The sequence below is a fragment of the Accipiter gentilis genome, chromosome 21 (assembly GCF_929443795.1).
Source record: "Accipiter gentilis chromosome 21, bAccGen1.1, whole genome shotgun sequence".
Classification (NCBI taxonomy): domain Eukaryota; kingdom Metazoa; phylum Chordata; class Aves; order Accipitriformes; family Accipitridae; genus Astur; species Astur gentilis.
Window position 1 is genome coordinate 1,564,755 of NC_064900.1, and position 26,996 is coordinate 1,591,750.

General features: G+C 42.5%; 1 protein-coding gene across 2 annotated transcripts in view; it reads right to left on the reverse strand.

Annotated features, from left to right (window-relative positions):
- Positions 1-26,996, reverse strand: part of CASR (calcium sensing receptor) — a 75,248-nt gene that overhangs the window by 21,815 nt on the left and 26,437 nt on the right. For both annotated transcript variants that reach the window (XM_049824910.1, XM_049824911.1), the window contains exons 2-4: positions 18,854-19,299; positions 10,680-10,986; positions 6,906-7,787 (exon numbers count right to left, since the gene is read on the reverse strand). In XM_049824910.1, the coding sequence (XP_049680867.1) occupies positions 6,906-7,787; positions 10,680-10,986; positions 18,854-19,038 (1,374 nt within the window). In that variant the 5' untranslated portion in view covers positions 19,039-19,299. The remainder of the gene's footprint in view (positions 1-6,905; positions 7,788-10,679; positions 10,987-18,853; positions 19,300-26,996) is intronic.

The following is a 26,996-nucleotide window of genomic DNA, read 5'->3' on the forward strand; positions in this document are numbered from 1 at the left end:
GTAGCATAATTCACATATAATGCCTTGCATAATCAAAATCTGATTGAAAAGTCTTTTCCGGGTGGTGTTTCATGCTGTCTCTACCCAGCTGTGCAGTGAACAAATCTGTATATGTGTCTCTCTGCACCCATTTGCTGTCACTTTTCTTCTAACAGCCCTTTATGGATCAGCCTCTTCAAAGTCCCAACAAGGTCTGAAACTGCGTCCTGCACAGAACACTGCTGATATTGATTTGAAAAACTGTGCCTTTCTCTAGGCCAGGAACAAGTCATAGCTTTTGACTGTAAATTCTTTCCTATTTGGAACTATAGGATGAATTACCTCAGTGCTTGGGTAAGCTGCCTCTCTCTGTCAGAATGAGAATCAACTAATAGTGCATACTTGCTGTCATTTCTTTTAACGAAACAATGGTCATTTGTCAAACCTGAGTTCAATGGTTATTTATAATCTATTCAAGAACTACTATCCATTAAAAAAAAAAAAAGAGCCCTAAAGTTTCCTGTAGTCACACTGAGTTGACTGAACTCATGCAACTGATTCAGACATTTAGAATGGGCATCTGTTGCAAGCACAGTCATAGGTCCCATCAATGGTCAACTAAAGTCCCAGTAGAAGCCCTGTTACTGTGCTTGGGCACATGTTGCACTTGGCTACCAGCTTAAAACATTTTTTTTTCCATTTCCTTTATCAATATAAGTCTTGGCCAACAAAAAAAAAGTCATGTCAAGGCTTTGATTTCTACAGTTCCTAAATAACCTTCATGTAATTTCTCCTAGAGACACAGGTAAAAGTCCTTTCTGAGCAAAGTATTGCATCTGGTTCCGTGAGAAGATCACTCTTTTAAACCTACAAGGCAAAAGGGTCCTTTATATGACATAAAAGGTGATTTGTTCTCCTTCCTCCAAACTTTACCCACTGTGTGGAGCAACAATAGTCCTTCATAGTGCATGAAAGTTCACTTTGGGGATAAAACTATGTGGCTGGTTAGTAAAGCATCTGTGAAGATGGCTGACCACCCAAAAAGAAAAGAAATAATAAACTATGCTGCAATTATCATGCCTTTGAATTTAGCTTCAGACCTACCTTGGGGTAAATGGAAATCAGGCAAGTCAGAGGAATGATTATGACATGAAACTGAATTTTTGATAAACCCACTTGTTTCCTCACATCACTTTCTGAGTGCCATTAGGGGGTTCTCAAGGTGCCCTTTGCCACCAGCTCCATTTGTGAATAGCATCAGGAAAGGTCAGTCCTAGAAGAAACTTTACATCCTTTTATGTAACAAAGACATGCTGTGTCTTAGTAAAAGATACTGATGTCTTGGTAATTCAAGGGATAATTATTATCTGAAGTTGCTACAGACAGAGACATTATGTGAGCACCTCATGGAGCCTTCCCTAAAATTCCCATGTCCAATATAGGCTGCAAAACTGTATTCTTTTCCCCAAGTGACAAAGGTACAAATGAGCTTCATAAATATTAGAAAGGGCTTCTTTTCAAATACAGCTTTTGTTGTAATGCAGCGCATAAGTGACTATATTGAAAATTACTTTTATGAAAAATTCAACAGGTTTGGGTGTGGGCAGGAATACTGCATTTTTTGTCCTCAGGCAGTGTGTACTACCCTGATGCAGAAGAATCTCAGCCATTTTCTACTAAGTAATTAATAACCACAACTCCTTACTTCACGACACAGAGGTTGTGTATTTGCTGCATGCAGTTCATCTACCCTTCTTCTAGCAGCCCTGTTGGGGCGGGCGATGGTTTCCCTGGCATATTTTCTACTGGTGACGTTACAAGCCTGACCCCTGCTTTAGTAAGGTCCAGTTAAGTCTTTCTCCTTTTAGTTGCAGAGACATCTAAATAATACTCCATTTATTGTCTGCTTAGTTGAAGAGCTCACAAATGATGTTCTCAGCTGATGGCAAGTTTTTATCTCCAAACTGATGAGTAACCGATCATCTGTTATTGCCCTTGTAGGGAAAAAGCTGTGTTTGCTCTACTGACCCACACATTTCTGTGCGTGAATCAAGTTGTCTGCCTCTCAGTTTGGTCTCCCACAATGAAGGCACACTGGTGAAATGCTTGCTTTCTGTTCAGAACAAATATATCTCCAGTGTATCTGTAATGCTGACTAGGAGAGGTTTTGCAGTTGCCTGATGTTCAGCAGCTTCCTCTGTCTTCATTGCAATTCTTCCCAAATGACTGATTTTCACACCAGCCTCAGTTAATACCTGTTCTGATACTGGTTTGTTCTCTATGCCACAAAGCAGCTGCTTTCCATACACCATTTTAATTGTTCAGACAGGCCTATATAGTTCAACAGACACAAAATTGATTAGATAAGCCATTAGGCTCAAAGGTCTGGAGAGATGTATGTCATCTAAGGCATCATTCACTTCTTTAAAGCCTTTCAGAATCAATTGCCAGCCAGCCAGACATACCTAAATGTAAAGTTGAAGAAGGCACCAATCCATTTTTACCTCTTCATAATGCATATCACCAGCACAGAGGAAGGAACCGTTGGCTGGGAGGTGCACAGGTGTAATATAAGTCTTTAGGTGTTGCTAGGTGAAGCCAATTTGTATTTGCTTTTATTTTGTGGAACAGCATATGGCAGCTTTTCACTAAGTCTGAGGTCAATCAGATTTCTAGGCATAGAATAATTTACATGAGCACGTCTTTAACCTGCTAATCATTACAGGACACATTTTTCAGCCTGTGCAGCATGCTTTGCCTTGGTGCCTAGAAGAGCTATCTCATTTTTCACTCATGAACCTGCCAAAGTTCACAGCCTCCAGTGTAACCACAACCTGCAAACCGTCTGGGAGTCCACCTAAGGATGCTCTGCTCCATGACTCTGTGACTGCACACCTTTGCCATTGCAAATCCACGAGAGCCTAGCCTCCCTATTTAATTACAATGCTTTTACTGTGAGACAGAAAGAGAGGCCCATCAGCTGCTTGTTGGCAATCATCAAGAAGCCAAATGAATGGGCAAAAGAACAGTGTGAACTATGAAGACAAGACAGGTTTTTCCTCTTCTCATGCAGAAAGAATATGAAGTAGTAAATACTTGCTCTGAAGGACAGATTAGGATCCCCTACTAGTTTTCCCCTTATCTTTTGCAGGACCATCCAGTGTTTGAAAGGAGACAGAGACACTAGAGAGGCTCCTGTAAATGCCCCAAAGGGTTATAAATCTTTGCTCAGAGAGGAACTGAAAAAAGAACAGATGGACTTGCTGTTAGAAGTGACCATGGGAATAGCCATGTGAGCAGAGACCAAGAAAATGAAGGAACCTGAGGGACCTGGGAAATATTATCAAGGAAGTTATTAAGGAAAAAGGTCTTCAAAAGCAGACTGTTTGAACTGTTACGGAGAAACAGGCCAAAGATGCAGGGAATTTTGACAAAGAGGCAGCATCAGTAAAGGAGCCCTGAGCCCATGTCCCACCTCTTGCCATACCTTCCCACTGCTATTCTATAGCTTAGAGGAGAGCCTGTATTTGGGGGAGGCCAGTCCATGAACCAGAGCAACCCACAGAATTAGCCCTACTCAATACAGTCTCCTAAAAATATCACAGCCCATCATCAGAAGAGAATGGGCGTCTGATAATCAGAGGTGACAGAGTCCTTTAAGAAGATTCTTTCTGTTGTACTATTTGCAGTCATGCACTTTAAACCTTAGTGCTTTGTGTAAAATTTTGCCTTCTCCAAATGTGACAGAAATTGCTTATACATTTTGTTCTGGATTGCCCTGCACCTTTTTGTTACCTGAACAAATCACTGCTAAAAGAAGTAATTAATCTGATCTTGATCAATATTGTGCAGGACACAACAATGGCATGTGCAGAGAATACTATCTGCTCTTTGCAGGCATCTTGCAAAGGTGTGCGCCTGGATTATCTTCTGCCTTGCAGCAGGGTAGATTCTTAAAACGTGACGGCTGCAGGCATACACATTGCTCAGAATAAGGGCAACACAGACATCCTATTAAGGCCTGTAATTTTCTGTAGAGTACAGAAGTGCCAGTTTTCCCATTTTGAGGCAGAGGACTTTCAACCCCACAGGCAGCTCTGCGTGCAGAGTGACTGGCACAGCTCCTACCTGGAAGCTGCCCTGCCTGCTCACCAGCTCTGCCTGCACCTGCATCTCTGCATGTGCTGCTGCAGCCTGCGACCGTGGGCTGACCAGTCCCATCTCCACTGGGAATGCCCACAGCTGGCTTCAGTGGCGTTGGTAAAACAAAAGGAAGCAAGACTGAATTTATGGAGAGGGTCTGCCGCTGACTTAGGTGGAGAAAATGAGTAAGCAGCTTCTTAAACAAGTAGCTATAAATAAGTCAAGACAAAAGTTGTTAGTATTTGATATTTCAGCTTGGGAGACACAGAAAAATCCCATCCTCTCCATGCTGAAACATACTTAGAGCTTTTTTAAACTGCAAATCGTAAATTCTTAATATGGGAACTGCACCCAATTTAAGGAACTCACAGTAATTCTGTGCTAGGCTTCCTGCTGTCCAGTTCAAACGAACTGATCACTGAGGTAAAAATGTTATTTTTATACACAGACCCACACAAGCACCCTCCATGAATTATATAAAGCGGTTCCTCCAAAAGGTTTGTACTACAAAATACAAAATTAACAATTAGCAGACAACGAATAAATAATAACTCATATGTGTTAATGGGATAATGCCCTTGAAAGGCAACGAAATTAAATGGTACATAACTAAATTGTGGAACGCACCATGTATCCGCCCCAGCCACTGACCCCGCTGGCAAGGGCTGCTCTGGACAATAGCTCAGGCTAATGGAGCCATGAGTTCACTGGGTTTGCCTTATCTGTCCCCCACACCACCTGGGCAGTGATTGCAGATGCTATTAGCGGCTGGTGCCTCCAGTCTCAGGAATGGAGACTTCTAACGCTGTCCTTCGCTCTCTCGGGTTGCTCATGAAACCCTTGAGCTGATTGACCACCAGCAGAAGTACTGCTGCACATGAGATTGACTATTGTAGAAAGATATTTTTCTGTCTGGTTATCACAAAACTGCTCTCTGGAGATGCTGGAGGATGCACGTTTGTGAGGTGAACTCATTACCCCTAAGGCTGAGGAAAGCTTCCCGAGGGTAATGAGCCGCAATGCCTGATATGAAGTAGATGTGCACACAAATTTGGCATTTACTTGCTATTCATGTCTTTGATTTTGAAATGAATTGAAAAAATGCACAAATATCAAATATGCTTGACAGCTAACACCACATAATGGTGGTCATTTCAAGGATAGCCTGTTCCTTTGTAGCACCTGCTATTGCTGCCCAGTCATGTTATCCCCCACATATTCTTTCTTGATGCCGATTCCCTCCTTTAAGGCAAGTATGCATATCCAAAAGCCTAGATCAGCAGGATGCTTTACATTTTGATATAGCCCTCCTTCAGCACCAGACAACACAGACATGAGGGAACATTCTTCCCAATTGTGGAATCCTCAACAAACACCACATTATTTTACTTAGCTATGGTATGAATATCCTGCCTTACTTTCCAACTCGACAAGGCATAAGGGAATGAATTAAAAATATATTTATTCTGGATCATTTTTACCAACAGAGTGAAAGCTAAATCTGTCTGTGACTTGCCCACTTCTGCCAGTATGCTCCTGAAAAACAGAATAGCTTTGAAAGACAGAACCCCCAGAGAGAGCCAGCAATCGCGGGATTCCCCTAAACCAGGGTCAAATCCCACACTCATCAACTCTGAGTAAAGTGGTTTCGCTAAACCCAAATCAGGTATCTACAGCAGTGCAGGTTTCCCATAAATGTCAGGACAAAGCCTTTTACTTTGATCTGACTGATGTTTTTTCGTTGACTGAGACTAGACAGGAACCAAACTGCAGTTCCCATGAATGCTGACCCAACATCTGCAAAGTTTGTGGCACAGATAGCCTTTATTTTGGTTAGACTGTCATGAATAGAGGAAATTACACATGCAAATGGGGATGTGATCCTCCTTATATTCACCCATGTTGTTCTGATTTCAGGCACGTTTGGGCCCAAGTTTTCTGTGATGACAAGAACAGGGCAAACAGAATTTGCTACATATTTGACATATCTTCATTTGATAGCCTTACAAGATAATTCTGTTATTTAGAACGCAGTAGATATTAAAAACACATACTAAATATCACATCGGATAGCACAATCAGACACACAGTAAGGTATAGAGTATTCATAAAGGATCAGAAGACAAAATGCTAGAATACCATCCATGTGCCAATGGGCAGAACACATTGAATGAAAGGGCAAATGTGACTAAGTCATTAGTATCATTTTATCAGTTTACAAATATCACTGCCAAATCAAAGCAACTATCTATTATTTGCGCAATAGCCACACGTTATTTTCCTTCATTACTCAACCTGCTTTAGTTTGATCCTATATAAGCTTAAAACTGTGGGGAAAAAATACAGCCTGTATGGAAAATTGCTGTGAGATTGCAAAAGACATAGAGCTTGCCAAAGAAAATGAACTCTAAAAACTGTTTTCTTTGTTTATGTGCTCTCTCCAGGCCCTCTTGTTTATGTAAGGGCTCAATATATGATCAAGTTACCTTGCGTCAGCCAGTCTGTGGTAATTGTCTGTGTGTGCACTTTTGGCCCACAGCAAACGCAAGAAAACTTAACTTAGTTTAAGCCCCTTTCACTGCAGCAAACCTAACACAACTTACCTTACTTTCCCTGTGGGGTGGGACCGTGCACCTAACTCACACACAAGTGATATGCTACGTCCCATGAGCCTTAAGCTGTGCCTGAGACCCAGGATTATGAAAGGCACCCTAAAAGGCATCCGGGACAGCTTGTCTTTTTTCTGCAAGTATATTGCACAGGCACACAAATGAAGGACTTACCTGCCATGCCTCAACCTTCTTAATGTCCGCACAGGATCCGTTAGTGAAGAGTCCTTTCCCAGGGGTACAGGTATATATATCCTGCAAGGCATGGGCAATAGAATATACCGCCAAATACACATTATAGGATATCCGCAAGTGTGTGTAGTCCATGTACGGTGTCTCCACACTGGTGATGTTCTCATCCCCTGTGCATGGAGGTCGGAAGGCAGCCGTTCCATTTCCAGCTCCCAGTCCCTCTTCATGGCCCTTGTGGAAGGAAGTTGAAGCTGGAGAATTTTTGGACCCATCTGGGAGATAGCAGTTAAATGTCTCCTCCCAAAACTCCTTGGCAAAGCCATTGTTGGTGGACTTCTTGGGATGCACCTTCTGCAGGAACTCACGAAAGCCTGGGATCTGTCCTGCCTTCAGTGCAAACCCAATGGTGCTGCCAATGACACGGAAGAACTCCGGCATGGCTATCAGGGAAGAGCTGGCCCAGGCCTCGCTCGCCAGCCAGATCTTACCGGTGATGTTTCGCCTGACAATCTCTTTGATGAGAGGCTCCAGGTCTGGGCCACTGGAGAACACAACAATCACCCTTGCTGTGGAGTTCTGGATGACCTCCACTACCTGCTGGATCTCCTCTTCGTCCGAGTACTGGGAGATGAGCTCGCTAAAATCAATGCAGATATCTCTCTCCTCTGCCTCCTCCCTAAACTTTTCAATGCCTGGCCGGCCATAGTCATCGTCGGCTGCAATTGTTCCCACCCAGTTCCAGCGAAAGTACTCGATGATATCTGCCATTGCCGTAGCCTGATGCTCATCATTGGGGATTGTGCGGAGGAAAGACTTGAACTGGTTCTTGTTGCTCAAGAGACGACTGGATGAGGCATAGCTGACCTGTGAGAGAGCACAGTAAACAAGCAAAACACACCATGAAGTGAACTGCCTGGGAATAAATTGCCTACATTTATCTAGCATCACTGTCAACCTGTGTAACCTCGGATGGGATGAAGAGAGAGCTGGCAGCCACGTACTCTTAGCCTGTGGTTGCACATGATCCACTCTGAGAGTCTGTATGTTCCTGTAGCTGTTTTACAGAGGCAAACATACAGAAGCAGCTGCTCGGACCCGAGAGGCTGCAGCAAGTTCACGTCCACCTGTAAGGTCAAGGATCTGAGGGAGAGAGACACTGATGCTAGCTTGGAGGAATGGCAGAGGGGTGAGCCATGGGTGGCCTACATGCATCCTGCTGTACTTCCTGCCAAATCCAGAAACAAGAAGAATGTATCTTTTAGATAAACGAGGGCAATGCACGTAATTCAGACAAAATGCAGGCTTTCTCTGTCCTGAACCAGACCTGAGACGGCAGGCTGGTATTGCCATCTGGAACCTATCTCTCTCTGTCTCTCCTTGCCTCTCACCTCTGTCCCGACCCTTAAACAGGCTCCATCAGGCACCATATGTGTGTTATATACAATACCTGCCAGCTGAATTAAGAATGTGATCTATATCAGTCGCCTTGACCCTGTGGAGTGTTATGGTAATGCTGGTCAGTATTACCTTAGCAGTATTTCTTGATTGCTGGCCAGAATCAGCAAAGAAGCAAGTAGGCATTCCACGTTCCACGAGCCACCATGTTCTACAGTTAAAATGGGATTTTATTTCCTTTTCTAAGGCTATCAAGAATTTTTTTTTCCTAATCAGAACAAGTGCCATATGCTTTTAAGATATAATTTTGATTTTCTACAAGTAGGAAGAAAATCATAAAACCTAGAAAAGAACAGTTTAAAGATCTGGAGAACTTTTATAAGTCACTTATCTTTGCATTTTGAGATTGGTATCTGAACTTTTTAGGACTGACTCTCATTTTGTACAAAGTGGAAATTTACAGAAAACCTTCTCTCCTCCTTAAACTCTGGCATTTAATGTTTCTGCAAGAAGAAAGAAAAGGAGGTCTGCTAGTGCAGTTTGAAGGGCCACAGGAGCAAATCGTTTCACAGAGCTATACTCTCCCCTGGACAGGCTCCTGCCCAGTGCTACTCTTATCTCCTACAACCTATTGCCAGGAGGTACAGGCAAAGTACCCTGCTCCCGCATGGGCTGTAATGGTACACTGGGGTGAGATACTGAGAAACAGAACAGAAGTCATAACATTTTCAGTTTCTATGTCAGCTGAATGAGTAATGAGCCTTACATTAATTGTAAAATATACCTCCAACTTCCACTGAAATGCCAGGTCTATTAAGCATGGATTTTCTAATGGCCTTGCTTTAAATGGTAGCGATAATGTGTATTCTAATGCTGCCCAACAACTCCCAATTTAAAAGCATGCTTTCATTTGTCATACTTCAACCACCTGGCTGAGGTTTTGTTCCAGAACTGAACCTCCTGACATCTACCTGTTTCTGCAACCTCTAGATAAGACTACTGCTTTGTAGCACAAATGCCATTCCTTGTTCAAAGAGAAGTCTGAGAACTGCAAACATCTCTGAAGTTCAGTCCAACCCACCAACACTTCTCAGCTGCCCTTGTTTACCTGGTAATATGATGTATAAATCAACAATACCCCTTAAAATGCTATCATGGTGTTTATTACACACCACCTTCCAATGCTACTCCGGGCAATACCTAGATAGCACATACTGCTCTTAGCTTAAACCATTCTTGCCCTGCTCAGAGACCAAATGTCCATTTTTTCAGACTCCTGTGAGGGAGTCAGGCTGATAACATTAAACAGACAAGATATATTACTGTGCACCAGGCAGTCAAGAATCCTTCCTTCATTTGTGGTGCAGATGGGAATTGGAGCCCTGGCTGAAGTAAAGATATATCCTCTCAGGACAGACTGAGAGTGCAGTGTGACACAATCTTGTTACAAGGACTCTTGTGAGCTCTGGCACCTGTATTCATTTTAGAAGAGGAATTGAAAATGTTAGGCTATACAAGGCAACACATAAATGGATAAGGCCAAGCGCTTTTTCCAAAGTTATCATCAGTGTGGAAATCTAAAATCAAGAGCAACAACATTAAGTTATAATATGCCAGGCTCATACTTTCCTTAGGGTCTTGGCAGAGCAACAAGCTTGTAAAACAAAAGGATGGGACCATGGATGCTGGTACCGGCCCCAGTAGAGTCAGCAGACAGCAAGAAGAATGCTGCGACACAGGAGCTGGCACAACTACACCACCACACAGAAGACCCCCAGGACAAGGAGGGGGGCATATCCACATGCTTTCACAAACCCTGCTTTGGAGGCCCTAGGGCAAAAGAAAGGCAGGTCAGCCCAGAAGATACCTTCACAGCACCTGATCAGCACAAGCAACAACTTTACAGATCACCTACTTGAATGATCAGAGATGCTGAGAGACATAAGAATAGCTGGCAATGACTGAGCTCTGCCTTAACTGGGCTCTGTGGGAGTTGGGAATGACTAGACAGTGACCGTGGTGAAGTAACATCACAACTAACCTGTCGAGGCTGGTAACTGCCAATGACTGACCTAAAATACCCGTGTTCACAGACTAAACCACTCTAGAGGACTCTAGTCCTCCCAGACTAAGTTGCTGTTGGCTGAATGTTGTTATTCACTGCTTGGTAACCTTTGTGCTTGGGGATTGCAAATTGCTAGCAAGACATATTTCTACCATAAGAAAACCCCCACATTTTGTATTGTTTCTCTCCTTGAGGTCCTATTGGAAATGGCAAAGATTAAACAATCGTTGTTTAATCTCTGCAGAGCAGAGAGGCAGGCCACTTCTGTAACCTAAACAAGAGAGGTGAAGTCGTACCTGAGGTATATAAAAGAGTCCCAGCAGATTGGCCACAGCGGTAGAGATGCCAGAGCCGGTTGCTCCCACGACTGCAATGGTGGAAGGGATATGTTCTGAGCAGTTGCAGAATTCATCCAGGTTCAGGGAGTCTATCTTGTTCTGGGCCACAAAACTGAGTGTGGCCTCCAGGGCTTTAGAGACTGTATTGCAAGTGTCAAATATCCTGTATCCCAGGGTCATGTTGGGAAGGAGAGTTGGGCTACTGTTTATTTCTTCTATGGCAAAGATCATAGCCTGGAGCCAGCGGAAGCCTCGGAAATTATACCTGGGAGAGCAAAAATAAAAATAAAATAGAGTGAGAAGGAGAGAAACAGAGGAGAGGAGACCAGGACTGAGTCAGGGTGAAGAATTCCAGATACAAAAGGCAAAAGCAACTTATGCTATTTCTTGCATCCTACTAAATTTGAAAAGTTTTGCTTTTGTCTTCAGTGGTTACAGATGAGGTATGCATATGCTACAAGCTTTTGTTCTGGTTTTCAACTGTTCAGTTTGGGAGCTCACTTCAGAGGTTGTGAGGATGAGATGAACTTTAGGTCCCCTAAAGCCTGGGGAAGTTGAAAGAGAGCATGCCTGGGGTGTTGGCTCTGGCCTGTCCCTTCTGCTCAGGACCCTAAACCTGGATCTCATGATTCCTGAGCAAATGCTCTGACACAAAGCTACATCCACCAGGTTTGCTTCCAGGCTCCTCTGACATGTTTCTGAATGCAGATGGCAGTGTCTGCTAAGCCTGATGCTGCCAGGGACTTGGGCTCAGGGATACTCGGTCTGTCAGATCCTCCTGGCTTTAAGCAGGCAGAGCAAGCTGAGACACAGCACTGGCATGCTGCTGGATGCACAGGTGCCTGGGAGCTCTGCTCAGGGAAATTTGGCCTCACATCACACGCTTCACATTGTGAGAGAAAGCACAGTCAACCTGTTTATGCCAGAGAACAGAGGCATGCTATAATTGCAAATCCTAGTGTAACTTGCTAACTTGTTAATTGGATACTTCAGTGCTTTCATTGAAGGAATAACTTTTCTCATTATTATAGTGCTCTCATACAGTTGCTTTAGACATGAGCTTCAGAAGGTGCCATCAGAGCTGGCCTGTGACATTGAAACTGAAATTGAAGCCTCCTCTGTTCTCTAAAATGGAGAAGCTGAGTCTTCCGACCATCTCTCAGCTGTGCATGGAGCTAACCCAGAGCTGGGGAGCGGTGTGGCAAGTGTGCTGCAGGACCTGGGAGGCCCTGTTTAGAGCATTGCATGGGCTGGCAGTGAAAGAAGGTGATGCAATGTGAGTGACTACTCATCCAAAAAGGAGAGAAGCTTCTTCATGGAAATGAACAGAAAGAAAGTAGCTTTGATAAACCTTATTCTCAAGTTTTACTTACTGTGTTTTCTCCTGTAAATTTGCACAAGCAACCAGTTTTGTGCTTGTGAAGCTGCTGTGTTTTAGGGTAATTCAGCTGGAATGCCAGAATCTTTCATGAACTGAAACCTGCCCTTCCTTGTAATGCACTATGGGTCAGGATAGCAGTTAGTTTGCAATTTTGTGTTGAGCTGCAGCTGAAAACAGGAAAGTGTCAAAGCAGTTATGCTTGAGATCCATTGGGAAAACTGACGGGCCCCCAAACTGGAAAAGCCTGGGGAAATAGCCTGCCCATAAACAGATTCTATATGAAATGGTAAATTTTAGGTTTCACATGAGTGCCATTTTGAAATGCTTTGCAAGATTTTTCCATTATCAAGGTGAAGTTTTCTACTGATAAGCTGCATGAAATCATGATCTTTCAATCTCTGAGATGTATGACCTGAACAGTTTTTAATTGCTGGATTAAATGAATTGCTTCTAAAGTTGATGTTAGCTATGTCTGACTTCTTCAAAGCTAAATGAACACAACCACATTACTTCCATTCCAGGAGTTTTATCTGATTCATCTGGGATCAGAATGTCTAAAGATATCACATCTAAGGTTTATCTTTCAGTCTTAAAAACTTCATTTATTCAACTTGATTTCACCTGCTCCAGACATCTTTGGCCAACTTCCAAATGAGGTTCTGCTCTGGGGTTGTACCTCAAAGACCAGACAGCATGGTTTCAATTCAGATCTCTTCAAGTCAAAAGGTTTGAGGCCAATAAAAAAGCCTTAGTTATAACTCATGACCAAAGGGACAGGTAGCTTTTTAAAGATAATTCTTTAGAAAACGGACATCCTTTGGAACATGGCAGTGTGTGTTACCATTAGAAGTAATTCGGTCATTTAGATTATTTTTTGCTCTAGTTGCAACCATTAAGGAACAAGATGCCAGGGAAGAGCTGACATATGCTCCTGATGTTTATTTACAGCATGAAGCCTGTACTTCAGGTACTTGAGTTTGCATTGGTTTTATTTTGGAGGGAAAAGGAGGGTAGGGAGTGTTTTCTGGGAGCTAGACTCCAAAATGTCTTTGAAATGCTCTTGATAATTTACCTCAAACTAGCCTGGGCAGGAGACTTGCAGTTCTCTTCAGTTGCACCTCTGCTGATAGCAGCATCAGCAGATCAGGAGAAGAGGATCAGATGGGATGGAGAGAAACAGACCTTGCTCTGTCTTCTCTAACACCTGATAGAACTTCAGACAAGGTCTCATACAGTGTCATATCAGTACTGTAACATGGATATGGTCAGATGAAGGCAGTGCCATTTAGACCAGTGCCAACTGGTCTAAATGAAGCAAGATTTCATGATTCCTCCAATCCCTGTGAATGATAATTGTGTGGATAAATTCTCTCCCATTGTACTGTAAGACCCCAGCAAGGAGCTGCAGATAGGTTCCTCTAGGCTTGGTGTGTACATGAGTGATGGGTAAGAGCAGCCTTTGAACCTGGCAGCAGGTTATGCTGATCCAGCTGACCTCCTGTGCTATGCTGGTGCTGTGACTAATATGACTAGTCACTGGAATGCTCTGTCAACCATGCAGAAATTTGATCGGTAATTTCCATGAAGAAACTGCAAAGGATTTGCTAACAGAAGCAAACTTCTCATTAGATTTCCAGAATCTTTAAATAGCCACTGATATTTTCTTTGTGGAAAATAAGCAACCTCCAAAACTTATTTTCTGCCGTATTACTTTACAGGTATGTTGGCATAGTCTTCTATTTTAATATTTCTGCGATGTGGTGCTATGAAAAGTGGCCATTAAACTCTAAATGAGAGTTTAATGTAAATAATTCAGTGCCCAAAGGTGTAGATAGGAATTTTTACTTACACTTGGTTCTTTAAAGGTTTCCTTTCTGATGCCTGTTCTCCCACCTGTCAGAGTATGCAACCCACTGATCTTCCTACTCCCAGGCAGGAGCCCAAACAGGGAAAGATAAATCAGAAACAATTCCTCCACAAATCCTCAGTTGAGTTGTCATGTCTGCAGGGGATGGATTATCTTTGCAGCAGCCCAGTTTGCTAGATAGTAAACTTGCAAGATCTCACTGATTCCCGCCAGTTTCTTTCTAGTTGGTAGAAATGTGTCTGTCAAGGGGTGCTCAGGATGGCTTAAATGTCTCAGTCAATGTTACAAAGCAAGGGTATATAAATTAAGGGACACAAGCTCATGGCATGGTTTAAGCTCCCTGTAGCTCCATCTCATTGGTTTGCTTGTTTGTTTGTCTGGTTTGATTTGAACAGCTTTTACTGTCTGGATCCAGCAAGGAAATTAGTCCTGATCCCTGTTGGTCTCCATAAAGGAATAATTCACAGCCTCATGTGAATTATTGACCTTCATTTATCAACACTTGCAAGGCACTAAACTAAAAGCAATAGAATATGAAGGAAAAGGAGAAAGTAATGTGAAAGCTCTAAATACAGCTTTCACTTCCCCTCCCGTATCTGACAGGTACTTTTATTCAAGAATGGTTACCAATCCTACATATGCCTCTTGGCTCACATTAGTACTCCTCTTTCTCTAGTGGTTGTATGCACATACTAATTTCTCTGTCCTCTCTAGATTTCCAGTACATTAATTACATGTTATTGCTGCTACTACTACTGCTATTACTAAGCTATGCAACAGGGAGACCTTCAGTCTTTTGTTAGATTCCTGCAGTCAGTAGGTATAATGAGTTGCTTACTACTCTTACAAGCTAGGACTATGGGTAAGGGGAATTTTGCGGACCAAAGAAAATTAAAAAATTATAATTCAGAAGGTGGATGGAAGAGAAAGAGGAAAAGGCAATAATTTGGTCTTAGGGAGCAAATTCTAAATATCACGTTATGCATTCAGTTCTGCAGTGGGGTTAGCAAATACATCCAAAAAGGGTAGAATTAAAATTCTCTGTTCTCTCAGATGGACAGACTCAGTGAGCTAAAGCGTCGCAGAGCTATGCTCTGTGAAGTTCTGCACTATGACATGGGGACGATGTCTCACCACAATTTCACAGCATGAAGGCTATGTGTCACAGTGTGGGACCTTGGCTATATTGCTGATCAGAACACAGGAAATAGGCATTAAAAATTATGACCTAGTGACACTAGATTGGCAACACTGTCAGCTCAATAAAGATATATCTTCACTGCAGTTCATTACAGTAAGGAATATATGGGTGTAGCCCACCTGTGCAATAAGGCTAACAATAACACTAACAATACCACCACCACTATTCTTAATCTACATGAAATCAAGTAAGGACGGAGAAATCAGGTTATGAATAGGCCTCTGTAGGTGCTGACAGGGAATGGGGGTCAGGGATTGCTTGTGCTGTGCTCAGCCTCTGCCTCCACTGCACACATCAGATATGCATCAGCAAATGTTATATGGAAAGTTGCTGCAACAGCAGCTGAGGCATACAAAGACAGAAGGTGTATTTATATCAAATGCGGGATACTTGATTGCTTAAAAAATAAACAGGAAACAAAATTGTTCTCACTTTCTGTACTCCTATCTGACATTTGGTGTGGTGAAATCATGCATAAGTTTTCACTTTGGACTCTACAACTCAGTGCTTAAAGCGTGAAGAAGCATTTTCAGTAGAAACAGCACAAAAAGAACGGAGACCAGATCATTACTGTTCCTTTTTCCTTTCACTGCTGAGTTATGCCTATAGTTTTCCAAATAATCATGTGCAAGGTATGCACAGTAGGTTCAGGCCAGTACATATGCTGAGCTGGGGAGAAATGTGGCATGCCACAAGAGTATGAAGGGCATGAAAACTGAAAAACTGGAGAGAAAACTGTCCTACCCATTTTGAGAAGCCCTGTTTGGGAGCACAGGTATGCCACTGAACACAGCTAAACGTGTGGGAAAATATCCCAACAGCACAGATCAGGTTGAATAGTCCTCAAAAGAAAGAAAAGACACATTGTCTTAAATTGTTCGATATTGAACTCCAGAAGACACCAGGGCAAACCACCCACAGGGTTTGAGTGGGACCCTTATGTCATCTCTTGGTTTCAAAGCAAGAAGCTTTTCATATGGTTTGATGACTTGCTGCTGCTGCCTAATGGAGGAGAGTATGAGGAAAGACAGATGCTCATACTCCTAGAGTAACCTGGGTCTAATTTTCTTATGTGACCTGAGACACATTTTCCCATGTAATAAAGAGATTAAAAGCTGTACGCAGCCATCTAAAAAGGGGACAGGTATAAAACTGATTAGCCTCAGCTTTGAAAAGATACAGCAGTGCTGGAGAAGGCTCGGAGAAGGGCAACAAAGGCATTCAAAGGTATGGGAGAGATTTAGCACCTTTGGTTTGACCAGGTACAGCCACACTTATGCTCCTTTAGCAGATTTCCCACCCTACAGGACTTTTTGACACCACAAGATTAGGGAGATTTTACTTCGGGAAGAAACTGGGGCCTATTTTCCCCTCCCCCCCAAAAAAATGTGAGTTCGATCATTCCAGACTAGCCAAGGAAACTCAAATGTGATATGAAAGACTGTAGCTTATGACTTGAAGAATGTATTGGGCTCTTACAGTCAGCATGCACAACCCACGGCTACTACCTAATCATGGAGTCCAAAACCAAAAAGGACCACCATGGGTGTGTTGAGAGATCTCTGTACAAGTCCAGCCAGAGGAATTTTCTGACCTAAATACTGCTTAAAATAGAAAACCCTTTCAGGAAAAATATCTGCTCTCAATTTAACATGTACCAATAACAAGGAATACACATAAACTGTCCCATGGATTAATTATCTTCATCATTAAAATCTGATGATGAGTCTCAAAATGTCTTCTCAACCCAATTCCTTCTGAATGAAACCTTTCTGGAAATGGACACTTGCTGGTAAAGATGTGTGCAGTGAAGGAAATTCCAGTCATCTCTAGTCCAGTTATCCCCTTGCTCCTATCGTAGTTGCTACTACCTCTGCAGCTAGATCTCTGATCTTCATTAAGTATTCTCTCTATTTGCATCATGCTATCAACTCACAATTTATCCAGTTCCTTGAGGGAGTGCAGCAAAGTGCCACAAATGCCTGCCTCTTTAGTCAACTCTTTTCTTTTGCACCCACAGCTTCTTGGTGCAGGGGTAAGAGGAACACAGATTTTACCCAGGCAAATTTCAGGTGGAGGGTGTCTTTTAGCAGACCAAATGCCACCCAGAAAGATCTCCCACTGTGTCCTTAAAACAGCTGGTTTGGCTTTTCAGGATTTGCCTGTTGCTGGCAGTGCTGACTCATTAACAAATATTTCGGCAACCACATACTTGTACTCAGGGGGGAACATTCTCCTGTGACCCATTCTAATAATGCGACCATGCCAAGACAGTCACTGAGGCAGACCCAGTGCTGACAGACATGAAAGCTATGTTCAGTTTGCAAATATCTGCACCGTCCTGCCTGCCACCTAGAGCAGGTGAAGAAGACAATGGAGCTGAAAACATCCATCGCCTTTCAGCATTCCACTTTTAAAATGCTGCATCTGGGAGAGAAAAGATGCTAAGAATCTGGCAGAGCTTCTTGCTCCATGAAATAGACATTCCACATACATTTAGTTCATGACTTTCTTGTGCATACACAGAAGAAGCCAAAAGAACCCATGCTTAATTACACTTCTTTCTGTGTGCTCCCTATGAGAGCATCTGGGGATGATCTCATAACCGAGATGGCTGTGTCTTGCTCAGTGTCTCAGTGGGAAACCACACCTGAAATCTGTAAGCATAGCAGGAATGCTGTCAGCCATTCTTCATTGCTATCTGCAACAAAACTGTACTAGATCCCCAGTCTAGCATGAGAGGTCCAAATAATTCCAGATACACAATTTTTCACATGTGATTACAGAAGAGGTCCCATAACGCTGAAGTGTTTTCCCATGCATGGTCATGAAAAAATTCCACATCAATTTCTTATATTTTGTTTATATGACATTTCAGTTGCAATCAGTTTCTGTCACACTTTCCACTTGTTATGTGTATTATGTGCAGGGTTGTAAGCTTAAAAATTCCTCATGTTTCATCATAAAAATGGATACACTTCAATAATAAGAGAATTTGTTTTCATGTGCATTTCTCCCTCCAGGGTTAACTGCCAAATATTTAAGACAAAACCTATATGCACTGTTCACACAGAAGAAAAGGACTTTGGGTGAGGAAAGCCTGGGTAAAAAGTTCAAGTCTGGGACTTTGTAAATGTCCTAAAGATATTATGTATGTGTTCAGTGGGATTTTTCAAAAGCAGTGCCCTATCTCACTTTCACCTATTCACTTGTTTAGGCAACAAAACAGTTTGTAAAGTCTCAGAAGATGAGAGGCAGAACTGGAAAAAAAACCCCCAAATTTGATTTCTAAGCTATTTTGGTATGCATGACTGTAATCAAATGAACTTAAGGGCATTATGGGTTCTTTTCTGTCCTTCTGCTAGGAAAGCTGATTTCAGATACTATTCAAATGTCCACTGTGAATGGCCAGTTAGATCAGTATATTCATGTTTTGGCAGCTTTGGGTAATACCAAGATTGCCCTCTTTCACTGTCCAAATATTATTTTTGTTACTGTTTAACATAGGCACCTCCTGTCTTTACACACTTGGTTTTTTCTATTATTTACACCATAACTTTCCATTGCCTCTACAGGCATCAGATCACAGACCGTATTTACACAATGTATAGCATGTCACCTGAAGTCAAGAAAGGTCAAGACTTCCCCACCAAAACATTTTATTTTCCTTTTTTGTGGCTTACCTTATACACTCCACAGATTCTGGTCTTGATTTTAGATCCTGGTCTTTAGCAGCCACTCCAAAATGAATGGGGAACAATCCTCCAAGAATAATGTCTCCCTTCTTCTGTGCCCGTTGGTTTGGCCCATAGGCAGCAGTGTTCCAGGTAAATAGCAAAAGAATCAAGCAGCAGCTATATAAAGTCATTGTTCCTCTTTTCACCAGGGGGTTATAGGATGCAAAATTGGAAAAGATGATGTAATAAAGCAGATGTCGTAATATGTAAGATTTTCCTTTCCTTAATACAACACAGAGAGGATTTCGGACACATGTCTGCAAGGAGGTAAGCAACAAGGTGGGAGCCACAGTGCTGGTGTTTCTCCCTCTGTCTTCCCCATTGCAAAAAAACAATTCAGCAGTCCTTCCTTCTTCATAACCAAAGCATTACGGAGAGCCCATCTCTGAGAACTGTAAAAGAAAGACATGAAAAGTGATCCCAGCTACACACCAGGGCCCCATGCTGCCACGGAGGTTCTGCTTTGTCAAATCAACCCCTCAGTATGGCCCCGAGGCTATGCCCACTCAACAACCCACGCAGGGCACTTACCAGCCTTGACAGAGTAGGCCAGGCACCCCAGTGATGCCAGCCACACCTCCTTAAACAAGTGTCAGGTGCCTAATTCTCTATCACATGTAAGGTGCATTACTAAATATTCCTATGGTTCTGCATGACTCTGGCCACAGGAGACCCTGTAAAACTTGTGATCAGACCTCCATGAACAGAGTATGCTGTGAGAGATTTGGATGGGCAAGTGGGGAATAAGGAAGCATCAAAGGCTGTAAGAATCAAAGCTTTCTCTTAAGCGAATAACTATGATAATCTTGCGGTGTTGGTCCATCCCCTCCTTTCCCTTGACCGTTCTTAACTCTCTGGTTTGAACTTATCCTTGCTAAAAATGAAACAAGGTCACAAGAAAGACTTCTTTCACATTGAAAGTGAGGATGACTTCCAGGGAAGCATTTGAAATCAAGATACTTCTCTGTAATGAATCATGAAAGCTTGAAACGTTCAGTGATCATGTCATTGCAAGCTTAGCTATAGAGCTTTGAAGCCTCCATCCTGGGGATGAGAAATATTGCAGCTTCTCTGTGCTCAATGCATTTTCCCTGCAGCACATCTACAGGCCTGCCAAATGAAGAACTAACTTAATTATGGCATATGAAAATGGCTATAGCTATGGGGGAGGAGGTAGCACAAAAAAATCACAATAAACAGCTCTTCAGCCTATTTGGAACAGGTCTAAAAGCTAGTAGTAAAAATCTGAAGTTAGTCAAATTCAGAATAAAAGGTAGGCATAGGTTGATAAACCTGAGGACAGTTAATTTCTGAAGCAAGCCATCAAGAGTTTTCAAGTGCTGAGAACCTTTTTATGAAGATGACTTATTATGCACCAAACATACCTAGGCAGATTTGACCTCTACCTAGGTCAAAAAAGGAATTACTGCAGGGAAACACTGTGATCATGGGGGTTCTTCTAGTAGTCAGCCTTAATGATTATGCGTGCTGTATGACCACCAAGCATTTGGAAATATTTCATACATTTTTGTTAAAATGAAGGTCCAGATGCAGCAGTCAATGGGAGAAGAGAGATAAAGCTCACATCATTCTCATGCCTCTGCGGTCAACACACTTAGACAGCTGGGTAGACGCTGCACTTCTCTGTGGCGGGTCCACTCTAAACTATTCTTTGGTCCTGGCTTGAACAAGCGCATTTTTATTGGCAACGGCAATCAAATCTTTGGCTAGAGATCAAAATATGTCTAGGCAAACAATTTTCTACCAGGAAATGTGGAGTCACATGGAAAGATTTTGTAGGAACATACTGGGTTTCATATGAAAAAATATGTATTTCATGTTTGCAGCATCCAAGTGACTCAATCTAAAGTCAGAAACTCCCATTTTTGGCAAACTTGACTGCTAGTTCCCTATTCCTGAATGGGGATTTCAACACCATCCTCAAAATCTGAAACATGGACATGAAATGTCCAGCTGCTGCTGACACTGGCAGTCAGAAAACACTTTGGGATGTTCCTCTGGCAAGCCATTGGAGTTATGTCACACTGCTCTAGCCAGGATGCAATATTGTCTATCCCTTGTGAGCACATTGTCTCAACATCTGACTGGTACCTTTTACTGAGGAGCCTCTGGTATTGGCATGTGGCCCTTTGACAGCAGGATGACAGAATTTTAACCAGAGCCAGGATTAGGAAGTGACAGAGCTGTGCAACAAGGCAGTGTCCCCAGGCTTTTGGGTTCTCATTTTTTCTGGTAGATGGATGGTGGTTCTTGCTTCTTCGGTGCCCAACAGAATAAGAAACTTGACAAGTTTCAGCTAGGGAAAGGTTATCTTCCTCCCACCACTCATGGATTCAGAAAAGATATGAAAAAGTGTATCAGACATTTTTTAGACTGATGTTCTCCCTCTCCACCTGGCTGAGGCTAAGTCTGCCAGGTCCTATGGGATGAATTACTGAAAGTCAAACAATCATTGCAGTCAGCTGCAGACACTTTCCATTCTGTCCTGTTTCACATAGTCCTCCTGCTATCTGATGCCCCATAGAAATATCTACAATTATCTACAGAATGGGTGTCTGGTCTTGTGGCAGGAAGAAAGACATGGACTGCCAGCTGCAGAAGAGAGCTTTACACCATGACCCGCTGCCTCAACACATAGCTAGCCTTCCTCTACATACAGCCAGACAGATGGTGAATGTGCAGCAAGCTCAGTGCTTCGTGAGCACATCAAATTTATTGCAGATGGGGAGGTCAAGTATAGCATGCATGCTGTCTACATCTGCTCACAGCCCACTCCCTGCCCCAGTGTGAGGACCAGTTAGGAAAGTTTCCACCCACATGGAGAACCTTAGCCAGAGCATCCCTGCCACTTCTCTGCCTGTCCTTTTTCCCAAGCACTGCTCAGATCAGGCAGCAAGGACACACGTAGTCAAACTGTTCTACTATTGTCAGTCTATTCCTTGCTGCCATCTTCCCAAGGGCACCCTCCCAACACTGGGTGAACCGATAGCATGGGCTCCCTGAGAAAAAGAGGGGTCTGCTCCCCAGCTGAACCGCTTCACCTGTTTTGCAGTCTGCTCTTCAACCTCATCCAAAGTGGGTAGGGCCCTCGTGAATTGCTCTGGGGCCTGCAAACGGTCTGTGAGAGACTGGAGCTGACAAGTGAGGTCTGTCACATGAACTCTGGTCCAGCTGGTCTCAGTGTGAGTGACACATCCCAGTGGAGCAGGGTGCTCTGCCTTTGGTGCAGCTGATTGCACTTGCCCCCTTACCTGCTTCACTGATCTATCTCAGTAGATACAACTCCTGTTTAACCACCATTTCTGTCTGGCACAGGCATGAAAAGCTATGCTGAGAGCTTCTGTTCTTAGAAGCAACTATGAGCTGAACAAAATATTTTTACACTCATTTTGATTAGATTCTGTGCGTGTTCCAGAATGAGAAGTCACAAGAAAATCAATAACAACAGGCTAAAATTGGGTCCTCTTCTGGATGATTCAGTAAGAAACAGCAGTCAAAAAGTAAGTAAAATACTCTCCTGGGTAGCAAAATGAGATTAAAAACTGGGAAGTAATGTGGCAGTATTATTAAGTCAATTTAAATACGCTTGCAGACAGTGCTGTCACACCTGTCCCAGTGTAGCATATAGCACACATGAAAGCAGCTCAGAAAGCCAGAAAAAATTTGTGTGTCAAGGAGTCACTTCATGGTTAGAAAGGTTGGCACTGTTTAAATTAAGAGAGGATGCAAAGCAAAGGGAAGAGCAGAAAAGATCTGAAATGATAAACAGTACATGGAGCCTGATGTGACAGGCAAGAGCTCATGGCTGATACTTGAGGGCAAGGGGAAAGAAGATCAACCTGGAGCTTTGGAGTATACCAACTATAGCTGGGAAACCAAGTATCTCAAACTCATTTAATAGGAGACACAGGTCGCCCAGCTGCTTTCAAGTGCTCTCCACACCTGAGGTTGAATATATTTGAAGATACTGATTTCCTGATGAACAGTTATTAGCTTACTGCCAGTACCCCAAGATAATACCCTCCAGTATCATCTTTTGTTGTGGCAAATCTTCCTTCAGTTCTCTTTTCTTTAATTGGATTAAGATTATGAGCCTCTTCCTTATTAAAGGAAAGTATTATGCAGCCAAAGATTGAATTACCTGCTAATGCATGCCTGAAGACATAAAACTTAGCAAAATATAGGTGGAAATTGTACTACTAATAGAACAAATTAGTGTGGTCTTGCAGTTTTCAGCTAATAAATTAAAAAGATTAGATTATCAAGCAACTGAATTAAGAAGGAAGCTAGGAATCCATTGCTATTTTTTTCCCTTGCAAATATTTCTACATTTAAAACATCATTTAGTATTAGCGCATAAATTCTTTGATTTTAAGTTCTTCAGTGCAGAACACATTTTCTCTGTACATGTATTCAGCAAATACAATTCCATCAGATTTCCTTTGCAAGAAAAATATTAAAAAAAAGTATTGTAATTTCCAATTTTTTTGACACAGCCCTATTTTTAATCCCCCTCCCCTTTTTTAAAATATTCTTTAATATTTTTTTTTCCACTCTGTTTTGTAACTATCAGACATTTTGATTTTGAACTTTCTTGGAACTGGAAGTAAAGTAGCAGCTATCTCACCTAAGCTTCAGTGGAGGAACTTAAAGTGGTTCCAGGAACAGGAAGAGACATCAGGACACTATTGTCATGGCAGAAACAGTAGCTGAGGGGGGAGACATGGTACCCGGGGTACAGTCATGGGTATTTGAACGGTTTGCAGCAATCGACACCATTTTGCTAGTTGAATGTATGTTTTAGTTGTCAGACTAAATCACAAAGAAAAGCCAGAAATGTTCAATAAATCTTTGTTCTTTGGGTGAAAAGAAGCTGAATAGCACATTCATGGCATATATTACTTATGAAGTACTTCTTAATCAAACAGTAACTAACCACAACTCTAAACAGCAGCTGCTCAAGTTCACAGAATAGCTGGATTGGAAAGGATCTCAAGGGGTCATGCAGCCTGTCCCTTAGCCTAAGAAGGGCTCAGCAATAGTAGTGCTGTTCCCGACATATTTTCTCTAAAACTTTTTGAGGAAGAAGACCTGTCAGACACCCAAGGCAGCCTACTCCAATGCTTTTCTGCTCTTACTGAGGCAAATGTTTTCTCACATCTAACTTGAATGTTTTTTGTTGCAACTTAAGCCTGCCTTCTCCCATCTATCACATGCAGTCCAGTGCCTCCCTCCTCAAAATTGCCTTATTTGGGATTTGAATTCATCTACCCTTTTTCTCTTTTTTGTTAGACCAAGCAAACTAAATTAATTTAATCTTTTTTTCATAAAGATGCTTTCCTGAGCCCAGATTATTCTTGTTTTGTTCCTCTGACCTCTCTCCAGCATGTCTCCACATTTAGTGCAGGCCGGTGCCCAGAAATGGACACAATGTCCTTGCTGGGCCCTTACCAGCACTGAGCAGAGTGGTAGGATTACTTCGTGTGTCTTGCAGGCTACAACCCTGTTTATACATCTCAGCGTGGCACTTGTCTTTTTTGGAACAGCATGACATTTTTAACTTATGGTAGATCATCAGCTGAACACAAGGCAAAGTTGAGCATGTTTATATCCACAAGACCATGGAACCTCACAAGAAATTCTCATCTTCCAAAAGCCTTTCCCTCCCATTCAGCCCAAAGGTAGAACCTGCTAAACTTCCTGTAATTTACCTGGGTACCAACATGCTCAAGCTCAGCTGAGTCTCCCAGGCTTTCAGGACCTTTTTACAGCAGAGAACTGGGGAAGATGCCTGAACCTGGCCATGGCAACAGGGCCATCCCAGACTCCAAAAGACCCTGAACACCCACACAGCCTATTCAGCTGGCTTGTCCTGTCCCTGGGAGGCCTGGATGTCCCATGGCCAGCACAGCCTGGAGGTGATGTTGCCCCAGAGCTACAATGTTGGGTGGTTTGGAGGAGCCAAGATGCTCACCCACCCCTTGGGGCCTGATGGCCATGAAGCAAAAGTTTGTGGGAACTCCAGCTGCATTTCAGCAAAGCACTGCCCTGCCAGAAATCTTCCACAAGGCTTCTTGCTTTTGACAAATGACTGTTTTCTGATGAAATGCTGCTTTGTCAGAAAATGCTCGAGCACTCCCTTCAGCTTTTGCTTGTTGAAGTTTCAAAGTTTCTATACCTTTCTAGAAGGTCCAGCATAGCTCAGTCAGGAACTGTGCATCTGATAAAATAATTACTGGCTGGAGCGCTATACGTTGTGTGATGCAGGTGCCAGAATAATTTATTAGGGTTTTTTGTGGCTTTTAAGTCTGGGATCCATTAAGCCTCACTCTAACAGAGCGTTGTAATTTGCTAAAGTGACAGAAACTCCTTAGCGGATATCCTGCTGTAGCTTGAAATTCTCTTATTAATGCAAGACATACGGTTAGATCATGGTAAGGTTGAAGCCATGAGCAACACACCTGCCCTCAACAGACAAAGAAGAGGTTCAGGTAGAACAGAAATCACAGAGGATATATGTGGTCAACTTTGTGCCCAATGCATTGCTCAAGACAGCTAAAGGAGGGCACTTCTATGAAGCAGACAATGGACACAGGACACAAGCCTTCATAGTTCTGAGACCAGACAAGACTTCTAGTGCTGAGGTACCATGACGATACGAGAAAAAGTAAATTGTTCACGTATGGCACTGGAGTAGGCATTAGCTCAAGCCTTCTTGCACCTCTTTGGTCAAAATGGGGGATGACTGCATCAAAGACACAATCAAAAGCAGACTGCTAGTGTGCTCAAATGGAAAAGCTATGTTTGAACTTTGTGGAATTCAACTGTTCTGTCTTTAAAGAAGGCAAGTGTTAACTGAAAATTACTATAAAGCACTTATTGACAATGCTGAAGGAGGCAATTCTTACATACCACAGTCCCCAAAACAGGGAGATTTTTGCCTGGACAAATAGCATGATTGGGAAATGGAATCTCAGCCTCAGAAAAGTTTGGAGAGCTCAGAAACAAGAGGACTGTAGAGCAAAACTCAGATCTAGAATAATGACTCTGTTTTAAAAACACTACCGTTACACTTAGTTTTGAACTAAATACAAAACATGAATGCTAGAGCTTTTACTGAGAATAAGGCTTTACAAAGTCATCAAGACCATCAGCACAGGGTCTCCAGGATAGTATTTCCATGCACTGCTATTAGCTTAAGGGGGTGTTATCTGTTGTAGATGGAATTTTGCTGGCAGGAATCAGGATGCTAATATCCTATTACACTACAGAAAATGTATGTTAAAAAAAGATACATTACAGTCACACTTGGCATTTGAAAAGCTAAGAGGAGGCCAAAAATACCACATACAAATCAGCCGTGGTACTGAAGAAGCTGCTGAAGCTTGTAAATAGCAAGACCTGGCCAGTTCAAATGAAGAAAGCCATATTCTTAGCACTGGGAGGAATAGCCCACAGAAGGAAAAGTATGCCTAAGAACGTGTTTAACTTGGCCATGAAAAACCTAAGCAGTTGTCCTAGAGTAACATTCTGAATTCTCCAAGATAAACTAAACATAAAAAAAGAGAATATAGTAAACCAGGCAATTGTATGACAGTTAATTCTGCTACATCTGATATGCCCAACATTGTTAAATTTGTCAGTGATTTACCATTTAAGTTTCTAGAATTTTCGTACCTATAACATTATTTTCATGTAGCAGCCATATCATTAGGTTTTCGTTACTCCTAAGATCATGTACTGGTATCCAAATAATAAAGAGCCTGCTAAAAAAGAGTGTGGAGTCACACCCTGATCTGTGTTTAGCACTATGAAATACCAGAGTGGCAGAAATATGCCTAGGGCATCGCTGCTGATATTCTGCTCCATGAAGCAACTTGAGAACAAGGAAACCTCAACTGTTAGAGGCTGATGTCTGAGCCTCTGGGGAACTGCAGATACGGAAAAAGGAGCCAGGACTAACCAGAACACTTTGTTTGAAGGAGTATCAAACAAATTTAGTGGTAGCAACAGCAGTCAAAAGAGCATCAGCTCCTGGCTCTTGCACAACCAGGTAAAAATCCAAACC